The sequence below is a fragment of the Podarcis tiliguerta genome (assembly GCF_965153285.1).
Source record: "Podarcis tiliguerta genome assembly, chromosome: 4".
In the NCBI taxonomy this organism is placed as follows: Eukaryota; Metazoa; Chordata; class Lepidosauria; order Squamata; family Lacertidae; genus Podarcis; species Podarcis tiliguerta.
In genome coordinates this window covers 1,185,855-1,207,507 of record NC_139537.1, presented here as the reverse complement: position 1 = coordinate 1,207,507, position 21,653 = coordinate 1,185,855, and the positions used below count along the sequence as shown (strand labels likewise).

The window sequence follows — 21,653 nt, the reverse complement described above, 5'->3', positions numbered from 1 at the left end:
TGGATCGCCCTCCCATCAGATGTCAAAGCGATAAACAACTACCTGACATTCAGAAGACATCTGAAGGCTGCCCTGTTCAGGGAAGTTTTTTATATGTGACATTTTAGTGTATTTTTCATCTTTGTTGGAAGCCGCCCAGAGTGGCTGGGGAAACCCAGCCAGATGGGCGGGGTACAAATAATAAATTATTATTATTATTATTATTATTATTATTATTATTATTATTATTATTATTATTATTATCATCATCTCTTCCTTTAAATTCCTAGGAGTTTATCTCAGTGAATACCTTACTTGGAAAATCAATACAACCCAGGTGGTTAAGAAAGCCCAACAGAGACTCCATCTTCTCAGAGTATTGCGGAAGAACGATGTCAATCAACATTTGATGATCTCCTTCTACCGGTCCACAATAGAAAGTGTCCTTTCCTACTGCATCATGGTGTGGGACGCTGGTTTGACATCAAGTGATAGGAAGTGCCTACAGAGGGTGGTGAATACAGCACAAGATATTATGGGCTGTCCCTTGAATCCGCTGGATGAAATAGCGGAAGAAGGTTGCCTCAGGTGAGGAAAATTCTCAGGGACGATTCATACCCTGGCTGGCACTTTCTTGATCTCCTGCCCTCAGGCAGAAGATATAGAAGCATGATTAGTCGCACCAACAGGGTAAAGAACAGCTTCTATGCGTGGGCTGTTAGGCTGCTGAATGAAAAGAGAACAACAGGGCAACTGACTTTCGGGTTTGGTGGGTGTGTGTCAGTAAATGAGGGGAATTAAGACTAAGAGAGCTGAGTGGGGGGTGCTCGTGTAATCTCACTGTACAGTGGTACCTCGGGTTACATATGTTTCAGGTTACACACTCTGCTAACCCAGAAATATTGCTTCAGGTTAAGAACTTTGCTTCAGGATGAGAACAGAAATCATGCTCTGGCAGCACGGAAGCAGCAGGAGGCCCCATAGGCTAAAGTGGTGCTTCAGGTTAAGAACAGTTTCAGGTTAAGTACGGACCTCCGGAAGGAATTAAGTACTTAACCCAAGGTACCACTGTATACAAGTTGTACAAGTGACAATCAAGTATTTCAATTTCTACATTCTTCAGTTGGGTTCTCCACACATCTTTAAAACAAAACAAAAAAATTGACTTTAAAACAAAACATTTTTTTAATAATTTTTTTGAAACGCCTTTTAGAGCAGCCCTCCCTGCTCTGGAATTCTAGGATCAGGAGGCGCCTTCTTCCAACTTGGCACTCCGGAGTTCAGCTGAGTTAGACCTGCAGATAGAGACCCCTCGAAGCCAAGGCAGCCCCCCAGCCTGCGGCTGTGCCCCCCTGAGCCCCCTCCGGCCCCCGATCGCCCCCTGGGAGGGACCCCCGCCCCGCCCCCCGCGGCTCCGCCTCCCTTCCGCAGTCGCTCCGGAGTCCCCGTGTAAACGCTGTCACTCCGCCTCCGCCGCTTCGGGGCGCCTGGAGAGAGAGAGAGAGAGAGGGAGGGGGGAAATAACCCCCCTCTTCCTTCCCCCCCCAACCCAAGAGCCACGGAGGTCTCTGCCCCGAGGCGCCCGCCTTCGCCCCGCTTCCCTGGCTGAACAGCAGCTGCACCTCCCGATCCGGCCGCCAGAGGCGCTCTAAGCGCGCCGCCGCCCCCGTCGCGCTTAGGCATGCCGGGAAACGTAGTCTTCCTGCCCGGAGTCGGCGCGGCCGCTCTTCCGCCTCGCCTCCCCATTGGCCGAGCCGGCGTTCGAGGCGCGCTGATTGGCTGCGGCGTCGCAGGCGCCCAAGTTTGAACCGGGGAGGCGGCGGAGCGGAGCTCGCGGGGAACCGGCGGAGGAGAAAGAGGCAGGTAGGAGGGAGGGGAGCCCCCCATCTGAGCCCCCAAATATACGCCCAAAGTCGCGGGGGGGGGGGAGAAAAGATCCCGCTCATAAAAAGTTTATTAAAAACATCCCTGGGCCAATAATAATAATAATAATACCCTGTGGTTGCAGGATGGAGGGGGGGGGGCTGGCTCCTCATGGCCTCATGGTCCGCCTCTTCGTGACCCCCTGGACCAGAGCACACCAGGCCCTCCTGTCTTCCACCGCCTCCCGCAGTTTGGTCAAACTCATGCTGGTAGCTTCGAGAACACTGTCCAACCATCTCGTCCTCCGTCGCCCCCTTCTCCTTGTGCCCTCCATCTTTCCCAACATCAGGGTCTTTTCCAGGGAGTCTTCTCTTCTCATGAGGTGGCCAAAGTATTGGAGCCTCAGCTTCAGGATCTGTCCTTCCAGTGAGCACTCAGGGCTGATTTCCTTCAGAATGGAGAGGTTGGATCTTCTTGCAGTCCACGGGACTCTCAAGAGTCTCCTCCAGCACCAGAATTCAAAAGCATCAATTCTTCGGCGATCAGCCTTCTTTATGGTCCAGCTCTCACTTCCATACATCACTACTGGGAAAACCATGGCTTTAACTATACGGACCTGGATGGAATAGGGACTCTGAAATCCTCAGGTCCTCAGCCTCCGGCCCCCCACTCCAGCTGCCAAACCCAGCTGTTCAGCCCTGACAAAGGGACCAGGCTAGGGGGTGTGAGAGGGCATTGAATTTTATTATTACAGTCACAGACCAGTTCCGGCTCACTTACAATGTCAGAAAAATAATAAAACACAACAGGAATACATTGGGTTGCAATTGGGTATAACGGAGACAATTTGGATATAGCGGCAGTTTAAAGTATGTATTATATCTTGATCATTAAAATATAACCTAAAATTTAGAACCTTAATCATTTTGGTGGTACAGCTTGTTCCCTGAATTTTATGGCAGACGCACAGAATTTGGCCACCCTTAGCGTGATCTCTGAATGAGACCCAGGAAGAGCAAATGAAGGGGCCAGTGATCCTTCCTGGCCAGGGGATACATAAACATTGACATGTGTGAAGTGGGAGCCACGCAGGACGGACAGCTGCTGCTTCTTCCTCCTCCTCCTCCTCATTTTTAATTTGCATACCGTCTTTCTATCTTACAATACTCAAGGTGGTTTACAAGCTGAAGGAACAAAAAAATGTACATCCTATAACAATCTAATGCTATACAAAAATGTGATAATAAAACAAAACTTTAAAATAAGCAACCTACATCAAAAAAGTTACATTCAACCATTATTAGAATAGTATAAAATAATAGGTAAAGGGACCCCTGACCGTTAAGTCCAGTTGCAGACGACTCTGGGGTTGCACACTCATCTCGCTCTATAAGCCGAGGGCGCTGGCGTTTGTCCGCAGACAGCTCCCAGGTCATGTGGCCAGCATGACTAAGCCGCTTCTGGCGAACCAGAGCAGCGCACGGAAACGCCGTTTACCTTCCCACTGGAGTGGTACGTATTTATCTGCTTGCACTTTGACGTGCTTTCGAACTGCTAGGTTGGCAGGAATAAAATAATATCAACATATAAAAGTTAAACAGAAATCCACTTGACAGTTGCAATAAATAATTTCTAAGCTATAATAAATAAAACAATGGCAAACCACAGTACATAAAATAATACACTACATATTGAGAGCAGAGACTAGAGGGTGGAGCAAGGCAGGTGGAAGGAGGCCAGAACTCTTCCTGGTTTCCTTTGCCACAGCAATAAACAATCTGGGTTTCCTAGCCGCTGTTCGGCTTCCATTTGCCTGGCTGCCGTCTCTGGTTTGACCCTGACCCGTTCTGAACCCTCAGGGAGAGACCCTAGCGAAGTTGGGGGACAGTACCACCCCCCCCCCAAGATTTTGTCCTTATCAGTATTATCATTGCTGCTGATTGGATGTTCATCTTCCCAGGGAAAGGATGGGGATGGGATGAGGGCTTCTTTTGCACCCAGGTTGCTAGAGAAAGGGCTGCATTCGGAATCACTTAGTTGAAGGGGTCCCCAAAGGTCATCTAGTCCAAGTCCCCTTGCGATGCGGGAAGCAGAGCTAAATAATCCCTGGCAGGGGGCCTGCCCCCCCTCCTGCTTTAAAACCTCCAAGGAAGGAGAATCTGCCACTTTCCAGGGTAGCCCCTTCCCCAGCCATCAGAGCAGCTTCCCTCTCTCTCTTTTTGATATATTTTTTTATTTTCAATGCAAAATTACAACAAAAATTACAAACACTGAATCTAAAATAAAACAGTACAAACAAGAAAAAAACGCCCAAGAGAAAAAAGAACAACAACACACATCTACAAACAAAACCATATCATCATTCCAATCTAATCATTACATACATATACCGTATTTTTCGCTCTATAGGACGCACTTTTTCCCCTTCAAAAATGAAGGGGAAATGTGTCTGCGTCCTATGGAGCGAAGACGCTATAGTCCCGCGACCCTCTCCCGGCTGGAGAGGTGACACGCGGCTATGGCAGGAGCCTCTATAGGCGCGCGTCACCTCTCCAGCCGGGAGAGCGTGTGCGGGGCTAAAGCGGGCTTTTGCGAGAGGTGAGAGAATTCCCCCACCTCCCAGGAAAGCCAAGAGAAGCCGTGCAGCCCCTTTAAAGTGCTCACGGCTTCTGCCGGTTTTGCGGGAGGTGGGGGAATTCCCCCACTTCCCAGGAAAGCCAGGAGAAGCCGCGATCTCTTTAAAGGGGTTGCGCGGCTTCTGCGGGCTTTTGGGAGAGGTGAGGGAATCCCCCCACCTCCCAGTAAAGCCAGGAAAGCCCTGCGCAGCGTCTCCCGGCAAGGAGAGGCTGCACGGGGCTAAGCCAAAGCAGAGAGCGGGATCCATCCCGCTCTCTGCCTTGGCTTTCTCCATAGCCGCGCGCAACCCCTCCGGCAAGGAGAGGCTGCACGGGGCTATGGATTCTTCAGCCCCACGCAGCCTCTCCCCGGAGGGAGAGGCTGCACGGGGCTAAAGGGGAAGCCAAAACAGAGAGCGGGATCCATCCCGCTCTCTGCCTTGGCTTCCTCCATAGCTGCGCGCAACCCCTCCGGCAGGGAGAGGTTGTGCGCAGCCTGTACGCTGCTGTTTGGGGGGGAAATATTTTTTCTCTTGATGTCCCCCCCTAAAAACTGGGTGCGCCCTATGGTCCGGTGCGCCCTATGGTCCGAAAAATACGGTACACATCTTGACTTCCTTCCTTTATTCTAAGACTTCGAAATTTTTACTCTAAGTTGTGTTTAATGTAGATTACCAGAGCAGTTTCCCTCTCTCTGCTGCCCCGAATGATAAAAGGTAGCGAGCCTTACACAAAAATACACACACAAAAAATATTGAATCAATAAAATGGGATTCTCCGAATCCCGTGATTCTCCCCACCCCCCAGTTCCTTGAATTTTCTTTTCAACTGCGTCTCATTTCTACTCCAAATTATTTCTTTACCTCAAATTTCCTGTACTATTTCTAAAATTGCAAGTGTTCTTAAAATCCTGCCAATGTCTTGACCTGTGTGGTTGTGCCCTCTTGAGCTGGGGGCTGATTTAGCCCAGCTCTGCCCCTTCTGTGACAGCGTTTGGGCCTTTCCCCCTAGAACTCATCTCCTTGCCATGCCTCAGAAGAAGAAAAACTCGAGGGCCGGCAACAAGAACTCGGTCAGAAGCAAAAAGGTGGATGCGTTTCTCAAGGATTTTAACCGGGAAGGTAAGCTGCTCACTTACTTGCCGGACTCAGGGGCGCTTCTTCTGCTCTGAGCTACATGCCAAGTGAAACTGTTGCTCTCGTGGCGCCATTATACGCATCTCGGGGGCACTGGGGGCACTTCTGGTCGCCTCGCCCGAAAAGGGATATTGTAAAGGGCACCCAAAATGATGAAGGGAGAGGCAGCCGCACCCACCTGGGCTACAAAGAAAAGTTCCTGAGTTTGGGACTTTTTAGCTTAGAGGAAGAGGTGATGTGATTGGAGGATGGATGGCAGCTAACAGATTGAGGTTGAATCCTGACAAGTCCTGAGTGGGGCAACTGTGCCACTGAAGGACCAGGTGCGCAGCCTGGGAGTCATTTTGGACTCCCAGCTGTCCATGGAGGTGCAGGTCAATTCTGTGTCCAGGGCAGCTGTCTACCAGCTCCATCTGGTACGTAGGATGAGACCCTCCCTGCCCGCAGACTGTCACACCAGAGCAGTGCGTGCTCTGGTTATCTCCTGCTTGGACTACTGCAATGCACTCTACGTGGGGCTACCTTTGAAGGTGACTCGGAAACTGCAATTAATCCAGAATATGGCAGCTAGACTGGTGACTGGAAGTGGTTGTCGAGACCATATAACACCAATCTTGAGAGACCTACATTGGCTCCCAGTATGTTTCCGAGCACAATTCAAAATGTTTCTGCTGACCTTTAATGCCCTAAACGGCCTCGGTCCAGTAGACCTGAAGGAGCGTCTCCACCTCCATTGTTTTGAGGTCTAGCTCTGAGGGCCTTCTGGTGGTTCCCTCCCTGCGAGAAGCCAAGTTACAGGGAACCAGGCAGAGGGCCTTCTCTGTAGTGGCACCCGTCCTGTGGAACACCCTCCCATCACATGTCAAGGAAATAAACAACTATCTGACTTTTAGAAAGCATTTGAAGGAAGCCCTGTTTAGGGAATGTTTGATTTTTTTTGCTTTATTATTATTATTATTATTCTGTTGGGAGCCGCCCAGAGCATAATAAATTGTTGTTGTCGTTGCTGCTGCCGTTGTTAAGGTTTATAAAAATTCTGCATCATGGCATCCCATGGAGCTGCCATGTTGGGAGATTCAGGTTAGAGAGTTAGACTGTGGAACTCCCTCCCACAGGAGGCAGTGCTGGCCATCAACTTAGATGGCTTTGAAAGAAATCCTTGGAGAGGGCTATGGAGGGCTCCTGGAAACCGTGGGGCAGTGTGGGGAAAGGGCTCCTCTCGTGCCCAGACCCCACTTGCTGGTTTCCCATGAAGGGCAGCTGGCTGGGCACCGGGAGAGGAGGAGGCTGGACTTAGATGGGCAGGGCTCCCCTTACGGATCCGGAGCCCCTCTCTTCCTCGTGCCTCTTCTCTGCTTCCTCCCTAGTCAAGTTGCGCATCGACCGCATCCGGATGGAAGAAGAAGTTCTCCTGAAGGAAATCGACAACATGTACGACATGGAAATATTCCGCCACCCCGTGGCCCTGAGGGACATAAACTGGCTCAGCTTCTATGGTACTTTGCTCTGACACGCATTAGGCATGGAGCTTGGTTGGGGGGGGTGAATGTCAGGGGTCTTGTGGGGTGCAGGTGCTTCCATGGGTCCTGAGCGCCCAAAGCTTTCGCAGAAGTTCTGGTCTGCGCAAGAGCAAATCGAACAGGGAAGGAAGCCTTGGGCAGACGGCGGAGAAGAAATATCTTTCTAGCCCTCTTTGAATGTCTCCAAAGTAAAGTTACCAAGAAAACATCCATTCAAAAGTATGTATTCTGACAAGGATTACAAACTGAAGTAGAGATTACAAACTCTTAACAAAGAGCACAAACTCAAACTCATAAAGGTATGTGTAACACAATAATTCGTTACAAAGATTTTCTCTTTTTCATTCGACAATAATGTTGATCCTTATAATTTATCAGCTTGCAGACTCAGTTTCAAGCATAGAGCAGAAGTCAGAAGTCAGTTATGGATCAGAAGCCAGGCCAGGGCCCTGTTTTGATGTATTCACCTTCACCAGCTAATTTTTAAAGGGTTGTGAAAGTTTGAAGACTTTCGGATAAATATATCCCGTTATTTTCTGCGTTTCTCAGGGATAACAACTACTGGCTTCTAATTGTCAGAATACATACTTTTGAATGGATTAGTTTTTGTTACTGTTGACTATTGACTTGTGAGTAGGGACCACTCCCACTATTGAAACTTACATTGGCCTGAGTTCTTGGTGTGCTTTCTTCTTGGTATGTTTAATAGCAAGAACTCCAACTTATTTAATCTAAAGTAAAGTTGGCACACTAATTTTGGCTCTCTCCCCCCCCCCCCCACAAGGCGCACTGTTCCATTGTCTCCCCCCCGAGGCCAACCGATGCCAGTGAAAAGCAACTTGCCCTGATTTATTTAGAAAAGTATTTTTTTAAAAAAAAATATTTTATTCGATTTTACATACAAAACGACAAAGCAAAACAAAAACAACGAACAATACACCAAAAACATACAGAATTACACAAACATAACATACTACAGACAACAGAAATAAAAACAATCTTATCTTCATATTGATCTTGCATTAACTTGTTTCTCTGACTTCCCCGAGTCTCCCTTCCCTGTATTCCAATTCATACAATTAAACAACAAATCCCTTCCCTCTGTCATGTTTAACCTCCTTTCTTGATTTGAATGTCTTAATATAGCTTATTCAATGCTTAGAATTTAAGATGTTGGGTCTTCTAATCTTTAAAGTTTTACTCCAATAACCTTATACATTCAATCTGATGTTATTTTAACATTCATTAATCTTGTAGTGTTTCTGTAAATAGTCTTTAAATTTCTTCCAATCTTCCTCCACCGTCTCTTCTCCCTATTTAGAAAAGTATTTCTGTACTGCCACATCACAACCTACATCCAGGCCTTTTGGGCTAAAAAGCATCATTTCAAATAAAGCAAATAAATGCAGACGATCGTTCAGGCGACTGATCAAAATACAGAACTGCTGCAAAGACTTGCTGGCTCAAAAAAGGAAGTCGGTAGCGAGGGATCCTCTGCCGAATCTCTGCTGGGAGAATGCTCCTGTGTGGGAGAGGCAGTGTTTCACAGTGGTTAGTTCCTAGGACCTGGGAGAGAGCAGAATTCAAATCCCCACCTGGGGCCTTTTGCTCAGCTGGACCTGCTTCAGAGGGTCGTTGTGAGGATCAAACGCTGGAGCTCCTGGGATGAAAAGGCGGGTTATAAATGTGATGGGCAGCACAGGCCCTCTAAGCCAGTGTTCCCCAACCTTGGGCCTCCAGCTGTTTTTGGACTACAACTCCCATCATCCTTCGCTAGCAAGACCAGTGGTCAAGGATGATGGGAATTGTAGTCCAAAAACAGCTGGAGGCCCAAGGTTGGGGAACACTGCTCTAAGCTATGGTTACCAGATTTTTTTCAATGAATCCAGGGACACTTTTTTGTTTTTGAAGCTGAGTAGTAGCAATAGGGAGTCAGTACTGGGGATGGTGAGGCAAAGGACCCTGGGCCCAAGCACACATGCGTAATGTATAAAGGTGCAAAGCCCTTCTTTCACGCCCTGTGAAACATAAATGTGCAGAGTGTTTTAAAAAACTGGGCAACGGCTCCCCACCCGCAACTCTCGAGCCTCCCGCGATCAGTCAAAACAAAAGGGGAAGGGGGCAGGAGATCAGGACCACCGGCCGTCCCCAGTTCCCCTTTGGCAGTGGCAGCAGCAGTCAGAAGCCCAGGTGTGTTGCGCACATCATATGGGGACTTCCGGCAAGGGAAAATGGCAGGCGCCATGGCAGCGAGCAGCTCCTGACGCCAGCCAGAGCCAAATGCGCTACCAGGTTGGCTCTGGGCTGCTGAGGCAACCGCTGCCACATTTCCCCGGGACAGATTTGCAAATCTGGGAACTGTCCCCGGGAATCGAGGACACCTGGTGACCCTCCCAGCAGAGGCCGCTCTGCAACGCAGGCAAGGAGCAGCTCTTATTCGGATCCCTTCTGCGTGGCATGTTGCACTAAGAAATCACCCTCTTCTCTCTGGCTGGTTGCTCAGCTCCTTCCCTTGTGGAGGACAAAGCTGCAGCTGTTCTTTCTCCTTTGGTGGTTGCCGGTTGTGTTCTGATCACGGCGCTTGCTTTCTCTCTAGGTGTCGGAGGATGCGAGCAAGTCCTGGAGAAAGCCGTCTCGGTAGGTGGCGCCCCCCATCACCAAATTCCAGGTGGAACTTGCAGTGTTTTCCCCCAGACAGCTTCCTCCACAAAACTGTTAGAATTCCTGCTCCATGATTGCAGTCATGGGATTTTTGTCTATCACATGACGGTGTATGTTTTGACTCCACAGAGTGGGAAGTGACGGAGACAGGATGTTTGTGATACTGTGTTCCGTGAAGTTGGGACTATTGTCCTTTGTTCTTTTTCTCTTTGCTGTCTGATGCTAGAGAGAGAGGGAGCCACGTTGCAGTGCTCCGTGTGTGTTTATATGCAAATAAAGTAGATTAGCCAAAATGCTGAGTTGCTGAGGTCTGCCACTCAAATTGCGTAAATTCTGCGGATCCCTAAGTGTGCCGGTGTCTGTTGGCGTCAGTCGCTGTGATGTTTGGGTAGAAGAAAGCTTTTGAAGCTCCCGAACAAACGACCAGGAAGGAGGGAACATGCCAGTCGGGCATGTGTCTCTGCCATGGTCCTACTCGAGTGTAGGCTACACTCCTCCCTCCCTTCCTTCCTTCCAGTGTGTTACACAAGTCTTCTGTCTAATTTCTCAGGTGGACTTGGACATGCTGGAGATCACCAAACTGGCCTCTGAAGCTATTCAGACCCCTCTCAAAACGGCCAGGAAAGGTCAGTGAAGGGCCGCCTTGGGGGCTGGAGGGCCAGAGCGGTCTCCTCATGAGTTTCCCTGTCCTCCGCGGTGCTCACCCTCCGTGTTCCTCTTGTGTTTTCAATGTCTCCCAGCCAAGAGAGCCCGCCAGGCCGCGGAGACCATCAGCGAGGAGTCGGGGCCATCTTCTCCTCTGCCTGCAGGCAAGAGGTCCAGGCAGCAGAGCGAGGATCCTGCGGCCCCCCAGCCGGGAAGTGAGGCTCTTCCGCAGAAAGCAGGGAAGGTGAGGCTCAGGCAACGGGGGGGGGGGCACCCTAACATACCTGCCGACACCCAGGAGACTTTGCTTCCTTGAAAACTCCACTCCATAGAATTGTGGGGTTGGAAGGGATCCCAAGAGCAGTGCTAGAAATACGATATGATATCTTTATTGTCATTGTCCCGTACAGAACAATGGAATTGAAAAATCTACATAAGACATTCAAAACCCAACAAGCCTGCTATCCCAGCCTGGTTAGCCCCTAAAAACTCTGATACCCCATTTTTAAATACAATATACTCCCACAGAGACTCCTTACACTGCGTTTAAAACCAAAATCTCATTTGGACAGAAACTGTTTCTCTGTCGGCTAGTCCTAGTCTTTATCACCCTGGACCTTCTTCCAGAAGGCAGAAGCTGAGATTATTTCCAGGGTGCGTACTATCCTGCGCTATCTCTGCAGCTTTCTTATGGCACTGCCTGGAAGCATAGATTTGATCCAAGGTGGGAAGAGGGCACCCAGTTATTCTCTCCTCAGTCTTTACAACCCTGGACTTCTGCATTTCAGGCAAAGGCGTCGGCCCGAAAGCCCAGGCCTCCGTCGGCCAGGTCTACCCGCTTCAGCAGAAGGTAAGGGCAGGGAGGGGTTGGGCAGGTGGCTCCCTCCCGAGAGACCCTCCATGTTCCGGCCGTGGGGTCGATGCGTCCGCAGAGGGCTCTCGACGGCCACCAGCCATGTAAGCTCCCCGGCTGGAGGTTTCTGGGAATCGCGGGAGCAGAGTGTATCTCTTGCGTACCTTCCAAGCGCCCTAGGAATAATAATAATAATTAATAATAATTTATTATTTATACCCCGCCCATCTGGCTGAGTTTCCCCAGCCACTCTGGGCAGATTCCAACAAAACATTAAAATACAGTGGGTCTGTCAAACATTAAAAGCTTCCCTAAACAGGGCTGCCTTCAGATGTCTTCTGAAAGTCTGGTGGTTGTTCTCTTTGACATCTAATGGGAGGGCGTTCCACAGGGCGGGCGACACCCCCGAGAAGGCCCTCTGCCTGGTTCCCTGTAACTTGGCTTCTCGCAGTGAGGGAACCGCCAGAAGGCCCTCGGAGCTGGACCTCAGTATCCAGGCAGAACAATGGGGGTGGAGATGCTCCTTCAGGTCTACTGGGCTGAGGCTGTTTAGGGCTTTCAAGGTCAGCACCAACACTTTGAATTGTGCTCGGAAACGTACTGGAAGCCAATATAGGTCCTCCAGGACTGGTGTTATATGGTCTTGGCGGCCACTCCCAGTTCCCAGTCTGACTGCTGCATTCTGGTAGCCCCACATAGAGCGCATTGCAGTAGTCCAAGCAAGAGATAACTAGAGCATGCACCACTCTGGTGAGACAGTCTGTGGGTAGGGAGGGTCTCATCCTGCGTACCAGATGGAGCTGATAAACAGCCACCCTGGACACAGAATTGACCTGCGCCTCCATGGACAGCTGTGAATCCAGAATGACTCCCAGGCTGCACACCTAGTCCTTCAGGGGCACAGTCACCCCATTCAGGACAGGGAGTCTTCCACACCTGCCTGCCTCCTGTCCCCCCAAACAGCCCTGTCTTGTCAGGAAAATGGGACGTTCTGTTTCCTTGCGCGAGATCACGGCAGCCAGTTTGTATGCTGCGCTCTCCCCCGCAAAAAAAGCGCCTTTTCAGGGCGATGATCTCACACAGCGCCCAGAAGACGCATTTCCTGGTTTAGGGTCTGAAAAAGTTGGGCGGTGTGCCCTTGCCGCGATGCAGCGGTTGGGCTCCTCTTGCAATTTTGCAACCCCATGGCTCTCTTCTTCTTCTTTTTAACAGGGGAAGCAAAGCGAAGTTTACCACCCCGGCTGGACAGACAATCCAACAGGGCCTGACTGTGGCACCCACTCCCAAGTTTGACCCCAGGTGAGCCCTCTCCCTGCCCACCTGGGAACTGAGTGTGCATTGGGAGGGGCCAGGCTCCGAGAGCTGCTGCGGTCGAGGTGGGGGGCACACACACATACCCCTTGCTGCCCCTTCTCGGCTGCCTGGCATTTGTGGGCAAAACTCCTCTCCCAGGGTGATGGCTCTGGGCTGGGCCTTCTTGGCTAAATTTACAGGGATGTTTTTAGCGGGTGCCGGAAGAGGTAGGGGGGAGACGCCTGCCTGATCTCAAGAGGCAGGGAGTTCCAAAGGCTCCGTGCTGCCATACTAAATGACTGAGTTCTTGCAAATTGAGGGACGTATTATGGGCCCACTCCACTGACTGAAGGGGTCGTGTAGGCGCCTGTGGGAAAAGGGGATCTCACGGGTAAACTGGTCCCAAGCAGTTAAGGGTTTTCTATGCTAATGGAAAGGCCTTGAACTTGGCCCAGTCGCAAATTGGTGCCGATCTCAGTCCCAGCCGAAGAAGAGTAGATGACCAAGGCGATGGACTACACCAAAATGGCAAAGGTGACCATGAAGATCAGACACCAAGATGATAAGAAATTTAGTCAAGAGTGGGGGGGAATTATAGAATATCTTAAGGACCACTGCAGATACTTAAAAATGCTAGCAGTATTGTTATATGGCTTATAATGTAACATGATTTAAGGTGAAAAATATGATAAAATGGATTGGAAAAACGTAATTAGATGCAATAAAAATAGGGGGAAATTGGAAACCAGGCCGGGGAGTGGGGGAGAGTCTGAGGGATTTAAGTACAGTCATACCTCGGGTTACAGATGCTTCAGGTTACATTTTTTCGGGTTGTGGACCGCCGAAACCCAGAAGTACTGGAACGGGTTACTTCAGGGTTTCGGTGGTCGCGCATGTGCAGAAGAGCTGAATCGCAACCCATGCGTATGCAGACACGCCGCTGAGGGTTGTGGACGCTGCGGGTTGCGAATGTGCATCCCGCACGGATCGCGTTCACAACCGGAGCATCCGCTGTAATCCCAGAAGTGTAGAAATTGAAAATGATCTGAATGTATAAGAATATTCTTTTTAAAAATGGAAACAGAACATAAAAAAAGAAATGATGCCAATCTCTGAGCCCAGGTGTCGTCTGCTGCCAAGGCCTTGCAAGAAATGAGGGAGGAAGAGGAGCGTAAACCTGTGCTGGAAGCCCTCGGGGGCGCAAGGAGCTCTGAGAACAAAAAGTTCCATATAACACACACACCCCCTCCAAAAAAACCTTTCAACCAATCAGATGTTACTTACCCCAGATTCCTTGCAGGCTGTGTGGGAGGATTCCTTTTCTTTACGCATTCCTCACAACCCCACCAAGCAGAGACGAGAGAGGCTGCCTTGTTGTGCCTGTCATGGCAATGGGCGCACCAGGGCAGCTTCTCACGCAGCCTTCCGTGTATCCTCTGCAGCATCTTCAAGACGCCCGGCCTGCGGACCCCGGCGGCGCACGAGCGCGTCTTCAGCGTGTCCGCCAACGGCAGCCCCCTTGCCGACAGCAGCGACGTCATCATCACACTTCCCTCCGGCCGAGGGGAGGTAAGGCCCGGATCCGCGCCCTGCAGCAGAGGAAGCCCAGGACCAGGGGAGACGGGAGTGTCGGGAGGGGGGCAGGCACAGGTGCCAGGCACTCGCCGTGGTCCCTAGCAGGCGGCGACAGCTGCTTCGGCTGGCAAAGAGGGCCGTCGATGGCCAGAGGGGCTCTGCTCTGACTCCGAGGTCGCAGGCCGTAAATGCTTCCGAATCCCAGTTCTTGGGAAGTTTCCCAAGAGAGTTGCTCTTGCACTCTGATCCCATAACGGGCATCTTAGAGGCCTCTGTGGGAAGAGGGTTCTGGGCTGGATTAGCCCCCTGCAGGGTCATCTTCTGACGTCCTGGAACCTCCAGCGCCAGAGGCAGTCTACCTGGCTTCCTAGGGGGATTTGGCCGCTGTGGGAACAGGGACACTGGGCACGATGGGCTTGATCCAGCAACCAGGAGGCTCTTCTTAGGTTCATGCGCTTTGGCACGTGCCCACCTCGTTCTTTCGGAGCTGCGGAAGAGGCAGGCTGCTTCCCGCCCGCTTGGAGCCGTTCATTTCTCACCTGCCAGACTTCCTTCCAAAGCCTTTCCCCTCGAATCCCAAGCGGCCACGTGGAGTAACTCCCTTCTCCTCTCGCCCTGCCCAGAGCGTCTGCATCCGAGCCAGCGAACTCTCCGCCACGGACCTGCGGCGCTTGGACTCGGAGGTGCTGGGGAGGGTGAAGAAACTCTCGGTAAGTCTCTGCCGGTGGCGGGTGGGCCGCCTCGCTGCTCCTGCCTGGAAGCCCCCCACCCCCTTTCCCAGAATCCTTCCTCCCTTCTCTGTAATAATAATAATAAAAGTAATAATAATTTTTTATTTATACCCCACCCATCTGGCTGGGTTTCCCCAGCCACTCTGGGCAGCTTCCACAAAGACCAAAAATACATTAAGATGTCACACATTAAAAGCTTCCCTGAACAGGGCTGCCTTAAGATGTCTTCTGAATGTCAGGTAGTTGTTTATCGCTTTGACATTTGATGGGAGGGCGTTCCACAGGGTGTGCGCCACTACCGAGAAGGCCCTCTGCCTGGTTCTCTGTAACTTGGTTTCTTGCAGTGAGGGAACCAGCAGAAGGCCCTCGGCACTGGACCTCCGTGTCTGGGCAGAACAATGGGGGTGGAGACGCTCCTTCAGGTATACTGGACCGCGGCCGTTTAGGGCATTAAAGGTCAGCCCCAACACTTTGAATTGTGCTCGGAAATGTACTGGCAGCCAATGTAGGTCTTTCAAGACCGGTGTTATGTTGTCTCGGCGGCCGCTCCCAGACACCAGTCTAACTGCTGCATTCTGGACTAGTTTTAGTTTCCGAGTCACCTTCAAAGGTAGCCCCACGTAGGGCGCATTACAGTAGTCCAAGCGGGAGATAACCAGAGCATGCACCACTCTGGCGAGACAGTCCGCGGGCAGGTAGGGTCTCAGCCTGCGTACCAGGTGGAGCTCTGGAGTGGGAACGGTCTCCTCTTGAGCTAGAAGAGCGCAAGGGTTGGCGGAAAGGGTGGGATCTTGCCCTCGGCTTCCTCCCAGCCCATTCCTGATGGGGGGAGCAGTTTGCAGATTCCGCCCTGGAAGCGTTGCCTTCCTTCCCAAAGGGAGGGTGGGATTTAGGACGGGGGAGAGGAAGGATTTATTCATGCAGCACAGAGTTTAACTGTTAAGCAGTTGGTCCCTTATCTTTCCCGCCCCGACCTGGTCACTGTGATCCACGCGACGGTCACCTCCAGGCTTGACTACTGTAATTCGCTCTACGCGGGGCTGCCCTTGAAGCTGACCCAGAAACTTCAGCGGGTGCAGAATGCCGCAGTGAGGCTCTTCACGGGGTCTCTGCCATGGGAGCATATTCACCCAGTGCTTTTCAAACTGCACTGGCTCCCAGTGGAGTACAGGGTCACGTTTAAAGTGCTGGTTTTAACCTTTCAAGCCCTTCACGGCCTAGGACCCATGTACCTATGGGGCCACCTCTCTCAGTATGCCCCGCGGAGGACCTTCCGGTCTACAAATGACAACACCTTGGAGGTCCTGAGCCACATGTTAATTTCTCATGAATAGCTACTGTATTTTTTGCTCTATAAGACTCACTTTTTCCCTCCTAAAAAGTAAGGGGAAATGTGTGTGCATCTTATGGAGCGAATGCAGGCTGCGCAGCTATCCCAGAAGCCAGAACAGCAAGAGGGATTGCTGCTTTCACTGCGCAGCGATCCCTCTTGCTGTTCTGGCTTCTGAGATTCAGATTTTTTTTTTCTTGTTTTCCTACTCCAAAAACTAGGTGCGCCTTGTGGTCTGGTGCATCTTATAGAGCGAAAAATACTGTATATCCCCCCCCCCCTCGCACCATTCTTCTATTTCATATTCGCCTTGCCCCTTCCACTTCCTAGCTATAATATCACGTGCAGCTGTTGATGATTTTGTGAGCAAGTCCTTCATAACCTGCAAACCTTCCACCCCGTCGTAAATTGATAATAATAGCACCTCTGGTCCCTTTGCCCCCCCAAAACTGTACATATTTACACCCCCACCACATGGGAACATGAGTCCCGGGAGAGTTGCTCTTACGCTTAGCTCCAGCTTGCATCTTTGCCATGATGGGCCACTGTGAGGGCAGCATGTTGGGCTGCATGGGCTATGGGCCTGATCCACCAAGCTCCTCTTCTGGTGCCCTTATGGAGCCTCCAGGTCCAGGGGCAGTCTATCTGGGTCCCTAGGTCGACAAGGACGTTTGGCCACTGTGAGGACAGGATGCTGGACTCGATGGGTCGCTGGCCTCCCAGTGGGCATGGAGCCGTCCCCTTTTGTGGGAGGGGTTGGGCTAGATGACCCCTGGGGGTCCCTTCCAACGACTCCGTGGTTCCTGCCTGGGGGGGGGGTGGAGAGGGACGTTCAGCCACTAGACTTCCCTCTGCTTCTTCCTCCTTCCAGACTCACCTTGCGCAGCTCTGCAGCAGCGTGCAGAAGAAGTAGCGTCTGGGAAGCTGAAGCTCAGGGCTTGCTGGCGACGCCGCTCTAAAAGACACCGAGAATTTGAGTCTTGCTGCTTCCTATTTAATAAAGAGGGGGGGGGGCTCAAATCCAGCCCAAAGTCCCCGTCTCAGCCAAAGTTTTATCAGCGTTTCAAGTCTTCCCCCCAAGGGAAGCCCCCTTGTCTCTCTTTCCGCTCTTGCAAGACGCAGGTCGGTTTTCTGCATCTTCGTCTTTTGACTGGATGGGCAGAGGGGGGTGCAGGGCTGCCTCCTCCTCCTTCCAGCTCCTGGCTGCTCCCATGGGGGGGGCGCCTCTCTGGGGCCTCTTTCCCCTAAGGATGGGGGTCCAAGTCCTTCTTGCCGCCCCCACCAGGGCTCCTCTGAGTCTCCGGTTTCTGGTGCCTCTTCCAAAGGCAGCCTGGCCAGAGTCCTTAATCTTCTGCCGCTGCCTGTCCTTTGTTTTCCTTTTTGGGGCCAGGGGGTCCCCAGGCAGAGGCCGGACTCATTTCCCTGGGGGGGGGGGGGCGGGTGCTGGACAGGAGCCTCCCAGGATAAAGAACAGGATTCTCATTCTGTCTTTCTACACGGTTATATTGTTTTGCAACTCAAGGAAAAGCACGTTTTGGAACATTTCTGTCCTTTTGCAGGCTCCTGCTGAATCCCTCTGAACCCAGCCCCCCCCCCCCCCTTTGCCTTTCTGTTTTGGTGTATAGAAATATTTGATTTGTATGGGTTTTTTTCCACCAGGTCTTAGCTACTATGTTAATTTAAATACCGTGTCTGGTGTTTATTGGCTGAATAAAGTTGTCCAGTTTTTGTTCATATTGTCCAGGTTGTTTTTATTGAGCGAGCCCCAACCCTCTCTAGGCCTGGGGTAGGAGCCCCCCCCCCCCCCCGGGAGGGCAGGAGGATCATCTGGGGGGCTCTGGAGGCAGCAGTGGTGACCAGCCTTTGGAAAATAATAATAATAATTTTCATTTGTATCCCACCCTCCCCAGCCGAGGCCAGGCTCAGAGCGGCTAACATCATAAAACATTAAAATACAATAGCCTATTAAACATTAAAAGCTTCCCCAAACAGAGCTGCCTTCAGATGTCTTCTAAAAGACTGGTTGTTGTTTTTTTCTTTAACATCTGGTGGGAGGGTGTTCCACAGGGCGGGGGCCACCACCGAGAAGGCCCTCTGCCTGGTTCCCTGTAACTTGGCTTCTTGCAGTGAGGGAACCACCAGAAGGCCCTTGGTGCTGGATCTCAGTGTCCGGGCAGAACGATGGAGGTGGAGATGCTTCTTCAGGCATACTGGGCCGAGGCCATTTAGGGCTTTAAAGGTCAGCACCAACACTTTGAATTGTGCTCGGAAACATACTGGGAGCCAATGCAGATCTCTCAGAACCGGTGCTATGTGGTCCCGGCGGCCGCTCCCAGTCACCAGTCTAGCTGCCGCATTCTGGATTAGTTGTAGTTTCCGGGTCAGCTTCAAAGGTAGCCCCACATAGAATGCATTGCAGTAGTCCAAGTGGGAAATAGACAGAGCATGCACCACTCTGGTGAGACAGTCCGCGGGCAGATAGGGTCTCAGCCTGCGTACGAGGTGGAGCTGGTAGACAGCTGCCCTGGACACAGACTTGACCATGACCAAGCCACTCTCACAGTCGGAGCCTGGCCCCTGAGCCCTTGCGGCAGAGCATCCCCAGGACCCTCCTGCGTATCTCCTTGGTCTTGACGCTGTAGATGACGGGGTTGAGGACTGGAGGGAGGAGGAAGTGCAGGTAGGACAGCAGCAGGTAGACCTGGGGAGACGCCTTTCTCTTCTTCCCAAACCTGTGGATCATGGAGAGGCTCAGGAGCGGCGTGTAGAAGAGGAGAACGGCGCAGAGGTGGGAGACGCAGGTGTTGAGGGCCTTCAGGCGCTCCCTCCAGGTGGCGATGCTCAGCACGGTCCTCAGGATCAGGCCGTAGGAAAGCAGGATGAGGACGGAGTCCAGGCCCAGCGTGGAGAGGAGGACAAAGAGGCCATAAGCACTGTTGGGGCGAGTGTCCGAACAGGCCACCTTGAGGACGTCCGGGTGGACGCAGTAGGAGTGCGAGAGCGCCTTGACCCCGCAGTACCTGAGCCTGCGCAGCATGAAGGGCAGAGGTAGGTGCAGGATCACGGCCCGGAGGACGATGGCCAGGCCCATCTTGGCGATGGCGGAGCCGGTCAGGACGGAGGCGTATCTCAGAGGGTTCCAGATGGCCACGAAGCGGTCAAAGGCCATGGCCAGCAGGATGGCGGACTCCGTGACCGAGAAGGTGTGGATGAAGAAGAGCTGGGCAAAGCAGGCCTCGGCCCTCACCGCCCCGGAGCGCAGGAGGAAGACACTGAGCATGGAGGGCAGCGTGGAGGCCGAGAGCGCCAGGTCAGCCAGCGCCAGCATGGCCAGGAAGAGGTACATGGGGGCACAGAGACCCTGCCCTGCGCGGATGGCGGCCAGAATGGTGGAGTTGCCCACGAAGGAGACGAGGTACATGGCGCCCAGTGGGAGCATCAGCCAGCTGTGCGCAGAGCCCAGTCCAGGGATGTCCCTCAGGATGAAGATCTGCGGAGTCTCCTCGCCCTCCGTCCAGTTGGAGAGTGACATGGTGCCTCTCGTGTCACACCTGGGGTTCAGAGCAGAGGGGAAACATGGCGGAGCTGGAGAGGAAATCCTGCAGGATCAGGCCAGGGGTGCAGCTAGACCTAGAATCATGGAAGTGGACAACTGGAGGGGAACTCAGGGGTCCTCTAGCCCAGCCCCCTGCGAGGCAGGAAGCACAGCTTAAGCATCCAAGACAGATAGTAGTAGTAATAATAATAATAATAATAATTTATTTATACCCACCCTCCCCAGCCAGAGCCGGGCTCAGGGCGGCCAACACCAATAAAATCACAGTAAAAACATAACAGGAAAAAGGAAAATCAATTTAAAATACAGGTTAAAATGCAATTTAAAATGCAGCCTCATTTTAAAAGTGGCCGATAAATCAAAACCATAAGGGGAGGGAAACATAAGGGTCAGACTGAGTCCAAACCAAAAGCCAGGCGGAACAGCTCTGTCTTTCAGGCCCTGCAGAAAGTTGTCAAGTCCCGCAGGGCCCTGGTCTCTTGTGACAGCGTTCCACCAAGTTGGGGCCAGTACTGAAAAGGCCCTGGCTCTGGTTGAAGCCAATCTAACCACCTTGTGGCTCGGGACCTCCAAAGTGTTGTTATTTGTGGACCTCAAGGTCCTCCGCAGGGGATACCAGGAGAGGCGGTCCCGTAGGTACGTGGGTCCTAGGCCGCATAGGGCTTTAAAGGTCAAAACCAGCACCTTAAACCTGACCCTGTACTCCACCGGGAGCCCGTGCAGCTGGTGGAGCACTGGGTGAATGTGATCCCGTGGCAAGGACCCCGTCAGGAGCCTCGCCGCGGCATTCTGCACCCGCTGGCCATCCAACCTCTGCTTAAAAACCTCCCAGGAAGGAGAGCCCACTGTGCATTCCACTGTCAAATACTGTTAGAAAGTTTTGTTTCCCCCCCAAATGTTTAGTCAAAATCTCCATTCTTGTTACTGGATGACAAAGCTTCGAGTCCTGCCCTCCAGAGCGGGAGAGAAGAAGCTTGTCCCCTTCTGACAGCCCTTGAGATATTTGAAGGTGGCGATCTTATCGCCTTTTCTCAAGCATCCTGTTCTCCCAGGGGCCAGCGAGATGCCCATCATGGGAAACGCACAAGCAGGATTTGAGACCAAGAGCAGCTCTTCCCTCCTCAGTTTCCAGCACCTGGGATCCAGAAGCATCTCTGCCTCCAGCTGTGCAGGCAGAGCAGAGCCATCCTGGCCAGGAGCCATCGATAGCCCTCTCTTCCCCCTTGAATTTCTCCAATACCCTTTTAAAAACCATCCAGATCTGTGGCCATCATCGCCTCCTGTGGGAGGGAGTTCCACCATTTAACTCTGCGCTACATGAAGAATGACTTCCTTCTATCTATCTCTCTTCTGAATCTTCCAATGTTCGGCTTCCCTGGACGTCCACAAGTTCCATCATTATGAGAACAAGAAATGCAGAGACAGGATAAATGAGCTTAACTTAACAACTTAACTCTGCAGGTTCATTAGGAAAGGAATTGGGGGTGGGATGGGAGACTGGCGCTATCACAATGCTGTTTTGCAAAGCTATGGTGCGATCCCATTTGGAATGCTTTGTGCAGTTCTGGTCGCCTCCCCTCCAAAAGGAGTTGGAAAAGATGCCGTGCCCCTTGGTCCCCCACAATGCCCCTCTTCCCACCGGTTAGCTTGGGTACCTGGGGAGAAAACAGCAAAGACCTAATGAAGAGAGCACAGCAGAGGTTATATTTTCTGAGAATCCTCCGGAAAAACAATCTCTCAAAGGACCTGTTGATGGCATTTTACCACTGTACTGTTGAGAGTGTATTAACTTATGGTCTGCGTGTGTGGTTTGGGAGCTGCATGGTCAGGGAAAAAACAATGCTGTCCAGGGTTGTAAAGACTGCGGAGAGAATAATTGGGTGCACTCTTCCCACC

General features: G+C 51.8%; 2 protein-coding genes across 4 annotated transcripts; one reads left to right on the top strand and one right to left on the bottom strand.

Moving 5' to 3' along the window:
* Positions 1 to 1,765: 1,765 nt before the first annotated feature.
* Positions 1,766 to 17,937, top strand: CDCA8 (cell division cycle associated 8). Of its 3 annotated transcripts, none has more exons than XM_083436812.1 (11): positions 1,766 to 1,842; positions 5,469 to 5,578; positions 6,961 to 7,089; positions 9,710 to 9,750; positions 10,325 to 10,400; positions 10,515 to 10,663; positions 11,208 to 11,269; positions 12,485 to 12,571; positions 14,008 to 14,134; positions 14,764 to 14,850; positions 17,073 to 17,937. In XM_083436812.1, the coding sequence occupies exons 2-11, from the start codon at positions 5,485 to 5,487 to the stop codon at positions 17,112 to 17,114; spliced, it is 894 nt and encodes a 297-aa protein (XP_083292938.1). In that variant the 5' UTR covers positions 1,766 to 1,842; positions 5,469 to 5,484; the 3' UTR covers positions 17,115 to 17,937. The 3 variants fall into 3 exon arrangements, with proteins under 3 accessions (XP_083292938.1, XP_083292939.1, XP_083292940.1); XM_083436813.1 differs by having other exon boundaries at positions 1,773 to 1,838; XM_083436814.1 differs by having other exon boundaries at positions 1,811 to 2,942; positions 5,091 to 5,578.
* Positions 17,938 to 18,758: 821 nt separating this feature from the next.
* On the bottom strand, positions 18,759 to 19,733 carry LOC310676861 (olfactory receptor 51G2-like; the record flags this gene model as incomplete). Its single annotated transcript, XM_083439038.1, has 1 exon — positions 18,759 to 19,733. The coding sequence occupies one exon, from the start codon at positions 19,731 to 19,733 to the stop codon at positions 18,759 to 18,761; it is 975 nt and encodes a 324-aa protein (XP_083295164.1).
* Positions 19,734 to 21,653: the final 1,920 nt, after the last annotated feature.